At 33.0% G+C, this 9,261-nt stretch overlaps 1 protein-coding gene across 1 annotated transcript; it reads right to left on the bottom strand.

The window, feature by feature from the left end:
• Nucleotides 1–5,728: 5,728 nt before the first annotated feature.
• On the bottom strand, nt 5,729–9,261 carry LOC114715195 (putative disease resistance RPP13-like protein 1). The gene is made up of 2 exons (XM_028899991.1): nt 5,951–9,261; nt 5,729–5,855 (listed from the first exon to the last, which is right to left on the bottom strand). Exons 1-2 carry the CDS (start codon nt 9,259–9,261, stop codon nt 5,729–5,731), a joined length of 3,438 nt encoding a protein of 1,145 aa, XP_028755824.1.

Here is a 9,261-nt window from a genome sequence, read left to right as displayed (position 1 = left end):
TCATAAGAGTACATTTGAAAAAATGTCTCAACAAAATACTATCTATGGACATGGACAATTTTTTGTTAATAAATAAGTGAAGATAACAAAAAGAGGGACATTTAAAATTTTGATGTTAGTATTCACTATTAATCTTAAATGTATTAGGGTTGGAATATTAAAAAAAATATTTGATAAATTTATGGAATAAAGATAAGATCTTGTGTGAAGCTATATATAATTAAAGTATTTCTCTAATTTTATTTATAAGATATTTTCAACATATTTTATTGAAACCGAACAGATCTTCAATCTCATTAATTCTCTTGCTCGTAAAAAAAAAATCTCATTAATTATGTTTTAAATTTAAAAATTTTTCATCTTTACCCCTAGTTAATATATTTTTTTTTTATGTTACCTATTTAACATGTACTCTCTTCTGTTTTTTTTTTTTTTGCCGGAATATATACTCTCTCCTATAATTCCCATGAATTATAAATGAAAGGCACAAGTACATATTTATGTCAAAAATTTAATTATGGGGCATATAAGAAAAACAAAAAAAAGAAAAACTCTTTGCCTAATAAATAAATAAGATCCTTTTGTTAAAATAAATAAATAAATAAGATCCGAGAAGCATAGTTTTTTTTCAAAATAATACTCTATCAAGTTCTTTTTGTGAGCTTTAAATAACTGAATTGTCAATACAAAAAAAATAATTGAAATTAGTTAAAAATACTAAATAGATAAGACACTAAATATATCCTTATAATAAATGAAAAATAATAAAAAATAATGTGTGAAGAAATGTAATGAGAGAGATATGTAGCAAAGGAAACATATTACTCCTCCAGTCCTTAATATAGGATCCAATTTTTGAGTTAGTTTTGGTCTTAAATATAAGACTCATTTATCATATTTATCAATTTTCTCTAAATTACCCTTATAGATATTTCCTCAACCATAATCAAGTAGAAGAAGAAGATGGCGTATTAAGAAAGATAATTATGGTGTTTTAGGAAAAATATATCACTTTTTTTATAATTAACTAACTTACTTAATTTTTTTAATTTAATCAAATTAGTTAAATGGGTCTTATATTAGAGACCGGAGGAGTAACAATTAAAACCAAAATTGAAAAAATTTATTAAATATTAAGACACATCTAAATTAAGACTATATCTAAATTAAAACTCGCACTCTTTTTTAAATTTAAAACTTATAAATATGACCCCAGAGAATAATAGGATAAAACTCATAACTCTTATTAGAACTGGATAATCTGATTTTCTTTCTTATAAGAAACCATGGTTTTGGGGAAATCATGGTTTTGGCCCCCAAAACCTTGGTTTGGGAAAAAGCCATCTGGAGTTGCTTCTTCCTTCAGATTATTGATCGTTGGTGGTAGGCCTAGTAACAAGAGCAGGCGTCAATTATTATTCCTTCACTCTCGGTTTCGCTCTGAATAAAACAGAGCTTCGGTCCTTCACTCTCGGCGCTTCGCTCTGAAGAAACCTTCGCTCGCCGGTCCTTCGCACATCAGAAAACAGATTATTCAACTGAAGCTATACATTTGCTGCTGTCAGATAGTGGCTTGAATCATAAACTAAAGGATGAGATACAAGAGATTCGAGCGCTGATCTTTTCTACGTGGGACTTGGAAATTATTCACTATTACAGAGAATGCCTGAAGTGCGCAGATACTCTTGCCAGATTGGCTCAAGGTTTGACCCAGGACAATCAAGAGCTCTAGACGCCGCCAAATGCTTGTCGGACCCAATTTCAGAAGGACTGTGGCAATATGCCAAGAGTTTCTATTAATTGCTGAATTGTGATGTTTTAAAACTCTCGAGCTCTGCTTGTCGTTTAATGTTTAAAAAAAGAAAAGAAGAGAGAGAGAGAGAGATAAGACCCGGTTATCCCCTCGTCAATGGAAACTGTTGGGGAGGGAGATTGTTCACACCGTATGTACGTGATGAGTAGAGTATCAAAGAATACAATGGAAAAAATAAACGAATTAGAAACTTAAATATTAAATTGAATAAATACCAATTGAAATCCAATTGAATTTGATTCAAATGTTCTCATGAGGGTTTGATTTCAAAAATTGGTTAAGTATTAATTATACTTTGGCCTAATCTGAGTGATACAAATATATAAAGAGTGAAGAGAAATTACTTTTAAAATTAAAAATTAATATAAACAAATGATTCTTAAACTTCAAGAACAAAATAGGATCTAGAATTATTTATTCTTCTTATATTTATTAACATTCAATTCACCTTTTCTCATAAAAGCTTTTAGTAAAAATATGTGTTAGGAGATGGCTCCACTTCGTGACTCCATAAGAGATCAAATTATTCACTATATACAAGAATAGCCATGTCTTTCTTATTTCCTTTTTTCTTTTTAGATAATGTAATGTGTTGTTAAAAAAAACTACTTGGACAAATATATTTTGTTACAACCTCTATTATTAAGACAATTAATATGAAATTTTTTTGTGTGGTTATTTAATTTTGTGAAAAAAAATTATGGGATTTCATCTTTAAGAAATAATAATATTTTTTTGGCAAAATAAATCATTTTCCTAAAAACATATTTAATTATATTATTAATATATATACACATTAATTTTTTATTATTTATATTATTTATGTCTTATTTATTATGTTGCCAAAATATATATTATTAACAAATTTATTACTTCAAATAAACATATATTATGAAATATATCTTACATGTAATTATTATTTAAACTTATATCCTTTTTAGTAATTTCTACATATCAAAAAGTACTTCTGACAATAATTATCCAAACACTCTCACTTTATCAGAATCACTTTTTCAGAAAAGTTATTTTTTCAAAATCTATTCTCTCCAAAATCTATTCTCCAGAAGTTATTCTCAAAACCATGGTTTTGCCTTATCCAAACACCCCCTATGTGCAACAATATTGCTACAGCGTTGGGCGTGCTGCGTTACAGATTTGTGTTTGTTTATGGGAGTTTAGTTTTGCTTTGTATTACTGTCTCCGATGCCTAATATAAAAATTAGTGAGAAATCACAAGATCTCAATTTATTTTATTTTTTATTTTTAAAAATATATTTATTAAGTATAAGAAATTATCTCCAAAGGATCATTATAAATGATTTAATATATATAATTAAAGATGATATTCCTCCGGTCCTTAATATAAGACCCAATTTTTGAGTTGGTTTTGGTCCTAAATATAAGACCCATTTATCATATTTATCAATTTTCTCTAAATTACTCCTATAGATACTCCTTCAACCATAATCAAATAGAAGAGGGAGTGGAGGTATTAAAAAAGATGATTATGGTGTTTTAGGAAAAATGTGTCACTTTTCTTATAATTAACTAACTTACCTAACTTCCTTAATTTAATCAAATTAGTTAAATGGGTCTTACATTAAGGATCGGAGGAGTAATTTAAAAAAAATTTACAATAATAATTAACTTAGCTAATTTCTTTAATATCCTCATATTTAGTTTCTATATTAATAAATATTGGCGTGGTGCATACAACTATCTTGAGCCCAATAAACTTTTGACTAATCTAGATTCTAGAGGTTTGCCTTACACGCTTTTGGTATTGAAAGCTCTTTCTTTAGAACTTAGGATGGCTGCTCCATGTTAGATATTTTTTAACATGACAAGCTTGTCCACTTCATTGAAGAAAGTGATGTACGTAATTACTTACTTTTCAACATATGATTTTTTTAATGATTCAAAATTATAAAAAGAAAATAAAATAAGATGACACCACGATATATAGAGGTTCAGATTCAAAAAAATTGAATCCTACATCCTCTCCCTAAGCATGAAGCTTGAGAATTTTCATAAGTAATGAATATTCACAATACATTATACATAACTCATCCTCCTATCATGCACACACCAAACCTAGAAAGAAATAAAGGAAAACAATGTACAGATGTGTAGCACACAGTCACCCAACAAGTATCTTCAAAAGTGGAAAAAAAATTGATGCAGACGAATCAGACAAAGGACACTCCCAACAAATCAGAGAATTTTTTGTCAAGATGCTAGCCAAGATGATGGACTTCATCAGATTTTAATGAGCTATTCTTCTTAGTCCAGTTTCAAGTCTGCAAATCCCTTTCCATCCCTCTTACTGGTGCTGCATTTTAAGCATACGAAAGGGAAGTTCAGAGACAGCACAAGAGATTAAAAAAAATGGAAATGGCAATCCATTATCCTCAAGTAACTTGCTAATAATAAGTTAATCAAAACCAAAGAAAATATATGACGGAATAAGTGAACAGGCAGATTACCAGAGAAAGAAGAAATCAAAAGGCTCTGGTTCAGTTTAATCCTCTTCAGAGTAGAAATGAATATATGAAGGATCTTAATTAGAGCACTACACTTTGAGAAGAAGTAAGAAGCACTCTGTGTTTCCTTTATCAGTTAGAACTAATTGACCATTTTGGACTCTATCTGCAACAACCCCATAAGAAGAAAAAATTCAATCAAACTAAGATAAACTATTAAAAAAAAAAACAGAGAAAGAAATGGTATCTGTTATATAGATGGAAACTTGTCAAGAAGGGTACCTTCATGATTACTATTTGTGAATAATTTCTCATTACATGATTGAATAATGTGTGAGCCACAAAACACCTGATGCAGAAACAAAACTTTTTGAAGCCTCGTCCCTGCATAAATTTGAGACCAAGTGGATTACTAAACTAATATTTGGAGTAATGAAATTGTAAATATAATGGACAGCGTTGAGATCGTTAATGTCTCAGTGTGGAATACGTAATTAAAGTAGCTACGGTAATGAATTAATGCTCCGAAGCACATCAAATGTTTTCTAGAATTGCATCATTATATACTGTCATCAAATATTCATAATAATTTAATTTAATATAAACACATGAGATTGCTACCTCATTTTAATTCATGAAGTTGCAAATTATAGTCATCTAAATTTCATTAGGAGACTAACACAAACAGATTATAAAATTACTATTTAAATATATACAACATGTTATATTACAGAAACATAAACTAAACACAAATAATACCAAAATCAATTGGAATTGTTGTTCATTTTCATCATTCGAGCTCATTTAAATGATTTTGTCAAGATGCAAATCAGCAAGGAGCATTTTTCAGTTCAGGTTTTAAAAAACTCGCACGTAATTGGTGCTCAATAATCTCTTAAAAAACAATTATTTAAATATATCTTAAGATGGTAATCATGCTGTTTTTCTCAATATATTTGTATTAATATATAGACACAATGAAAAAGAAACCAAAAGACAAGATAAAGAAAAATAGCTAAAGCAGGTTTTAAAAAACAGAGAGGGGAAGAGAGCGTGCTGGAATCCGAAGAACAACAAAACAAATGATTTTGTTAATATCATATAAAATTGCCAAAAGGTTAACCAACGGTAAGAAGCGGTTCCAGAAATGTAAGAAAATTAATATTGAGAAACATTTATATGGAGGCATAATGGTCTCTGGATGCATTTATATGAACAAGCACAACATAATACTTGGGAACAAGATTGTGGACATATAAATACCTCGTGGATGATTGTATCTCATAACATTTTGATGAGTGGGATATGGGATATCTGGCGCAAAAGTTGTTCATCCTTGTTGTGGTATTTTTCTTTAAGCAACGGACAAGCAAAGAAGGTAAGCTCTCTTAAAGAAGCAGGCAGCTTTTCCCCTGACATTTTGTCCAGCTTCTCACAAAATGCGATATCTAGTTTTTGGAGAGAGGTTAGGTGCTGAAGTGCCGTGCAATTCAATGTCTCCAAGTTCGAAAAGAAACTGAGATCCAAAGTGGTGAGACTGGTGGGAAGAAAACACACCTCTGGAAAACACTTGACGACATAACTTTCATCCCATGGACTTTGAATTCTAAGGTGAGTGATATTTCTTAGGAGGTGCCACGCTGCTTGATGGGACATTATGAACTCCATGTTACACCCATCAATATGAAGTTCTCTCAAACTTGGCACAAGCACCCCTTCTGGAAATTTTTCCATCTTGTCAACATACAATATGCTTAGCTCTCTTAAATTTGGGAGGACACTTTCCATGTCGTCCGACATAAACTTCACAAAACTACATCTCCCAATACAAATAGACTGGAGGGCTTGGAGAGGAGCGATTGAACTCATCACAAAATCAACATTTTCACAACCGAACATACATAATTCTTGCAATGACTGGGGCAAATGAATCATTAAAGTTGAAATATTGGGGCTGTCACAGATAGTTAATCCTTGCAGATGGGAATGTTTAGCGAGTGCCTCCAACACTGATTCCAACATCCGGCATCCTGAAATATCTAGAGCGGAAAGTTCATGAGGTAACTCTGGCTCTTGCCATGCCACATTTTCACTTCCAAATGTGTCAAACTTCTGAAGTTTGGGACACCTCGGAATAGGAGAAGAAAACAATGAACAAAGTCTAATATCTAAAGTTTCTAAAGAAAGCAACTGGGAAGGTAGACTTCCAACTAACTTCCGGCAGGAAGTTATTCTGAGTTCTCGAAGCTTAGGGAAAGCTTCCATGTCAGTGGAGAGCCATTGTTCCCAGGATGCCATGCGTGAAAAGTAAAGATATTCAAGGGATGGAAATGGTATCATGGAAGAACAATCATCAGCCTTCAAAAACTCCTCACCAATGCTTTCTACACGTTCTAATCCAATAATATATAATTCCTTCAAAGCAAGGAGCTGTCCAAAAGGGGGAAGCATGCAACAATTTTTGCAATTCTCTAGTCGCAACGAGTTCATGTTATGGTAGGAAGGACTTCCCAACCAATTTGGAAATATTGTGCCCCTGTAATATTTAACTTCCAATTGCTTTAAATCCCGATGAGGTTGAAGTTTGGCCAAAATTTTTCTCTCACTGCTTGAATCTTCCACAGCACCAAAATCCGACCATGATAATGTTAAAGTTTCAATTTGCTCCTTCTCCATCATTCTTGCACCATTAGCTTCATCTTCGTTCTTGACATTCTCTAACTTACTAACTACAATCCAACCCTTCAATTTTGAAATTCCTCCCAATTCCGTAATTCCCGTCTCATGCTCTTTGCCAACAATGAAGTCACTTAAAAATTGCAAATCTTTTAATTTACCCAACCCCCTCGGCATTTCCTTCAATTTAGTGTCTCTAATATCGAGATGTCGCAACTTTTTAAGTTCTTGCATATCATTAGGTAGCATCTCCAGAGACTGACAACATTTCAACCTCAATGTTTGCAGCTTGGATAATTTGCACAATGAGTCAGGCAAACTTGCAATACTTGATGACGAAAGATCCAAACAGAGCAGATTTACAAGATCTTGCATGTCACTTGGTAGAATCAGGAGAGATGTACAACAACACAACTTCAATGTCTGTAAATTATACAATTTACAGATTGAATCAGGCAAACTTGCAATGCCTGTGCCAGATAGATCCAAATAGCGTAAATGGACAAATTTTCCAATTGACTCAGGAACTATCTTTAAAGCATGCAGTTGGCTAAGTGACAACGTCCGCAGGTACTTCAGGTTTGATGATAGAATATGAGAAGCATTTTCAAAAGGCCCAGGAATATAGGAATTAAATCCTATAAATGTTCGTAAGCCTTTTAATTTTTGGAAAACCTCATGATCTGAGCCTGGACAATTTTGAAAGTTGCATGACAAATGGCGCGTCATGGTGCCAATTTCGTTTCTATTCTCCCTTAATCTAAAGTAGAAGTCTCCGGCAACATGAGTTGCTAAGTCATGAATGAGATCATGCATGACAAAGCACCTATCACTTATATCATACCCACCATGTGAGATGTACTGGTGAATTTTGGGTAAGGGTTGAAAGAATGATCTTGAAGTTAAATCACCAGTATACTCATAACCAACTTCTTCTAAAGTCAAGTCCCTTGTTGACGGCCTCAAAAAACCTTCTGCCATCCACATCATGATTAATTCATCCTTAACAAATGTATAATTCTTTGGAAATAAAGAACAATAAGCAAAGCATTGTTTTAGATGTGGAGGGAGATAATAATAACTGACTCTTAAAGATGGGATGATCTCATTGTCTGATGAATCCCATAAGCCATTTTTTAATATACTATTCCAATCTTGAAAGTCAGGCCGTGATCGAAAAAGTCCCCCAATTACTTTTGCAGCTAAAGGTAATCCATTGCACTTGCTAACAACATCTCTTCTAATTTTTTCTAGGCATGAATTCACCTTTGAATCTCTAGAATGGAAAGCATGTGCAGCAAAAATTGACCAACAATCTTCTTCAGATAAGCCTTTTAGGGGATAAAATGATGAGATAGTTTTAATCATGGAAGCAACATGCTCTATGCGTGTTGTGACCAGAATTTTACATCCCTCCACTCCGTTTTGAAGCAAATTTTTCAAAGTATTCCAATCAGTGAATTTTTCATTCCAGTAATCATCTAGAACAACTAAAAACTTTTTCCCTTTTATCTTCTCTGCTAGACGACATCGAAGAAGATTCAAATCCATATTATTACAATCAGAATCAGGACTGATATATTTTATCATATTTTGTGCTATTTTTAAAAGATCAAATGCTTCAGAAACACAAACCCATACACTAAGATCAAACTCTTGCTTCACATTTTCATCATTATAAACTAAATTAACTACAGTAGTCTTCCCAAGCCCGCCCATGCCCACAATGGGTATTACAGACAACGGACCACCCTCACCATTAAACATCAGCTTAATTATATCTTCTTTTTCTTTCTCCCTTCCGCACACTTCAGAGACTTCCACGTAAGCCATATCTCGAGGCCTCCATGACAAAGTTTCCGGATCCGTTCCAGTGCTCTTCTTCAAATCAAGGGCGTTTATTTGTGCCACAAGTTTTTCAACTCTATTAATCACATCTTCTAACTTATTTGCCATGCTTGTATCACGCAAACTAAGAGAAGCAAAGGAGAAATAGCGCACCTGTTTCTGAGTGGCAGCTCGGGTGGAAACTTCATCCATCAAGTCTTCCAGGTCATAAACAGAATCTTTGAGTTCATTCAGCCAATCTTTCACAGGCTGACCCTTACTGAATTGTTTGAGTTCAGCATCAAGGAGCACAGCTCTTGCAGCAATCAAGGCTGGCTTCAAATGATTAAGTAACTTGTGATCCAGCTTCTTTCCTCCGATTTTGTTGATCCAATCTGTCAGCTCAGGCGTCAACCTCTCCAAAAGCACATTGAAAACAGCAGAGAGAAGAGCTTCGGCCAT

The sequence above is a fragment of the Neltuma alba genome, unplaced genomic scaffold, assembly GCF_004799145.2.
Source record: "Neltuma alba isolate B1F8T4 unplaced genomic scaffold, ASM479914v2 tig00011578_pilon, whole genome shotgun sequence".
NCBI lineage: Eukaryota > Viridiplantae > Streptophyta > Magnoliopsida > Fabales > Fabaceae > Neltuma > Neltuma alba.
The sequence above is the reverse complement of the archived record's forward strand: the minus strand, read 5'-3'. Positions and strand labels throughout refer to the sequence as shown.

Excerpts from the sequence above, each read along its gene's own strand:
- LOC114715195 (XM_028899991.1), bottom strand. The coding sequence starts at position 9,261 with ATGGCCGAAGCTCTTCTCTCTGCTGTTTTCAATGTGCTTTTGGAGAGG. Across the intron at positions 5,856-5,950 it reads TGTAACATGGAGTTCATAAT|AGGTGTGTTTTCTTCCCACC; the intron begins GTCCCATCAAGC and ends AGTGTTTTCCAG.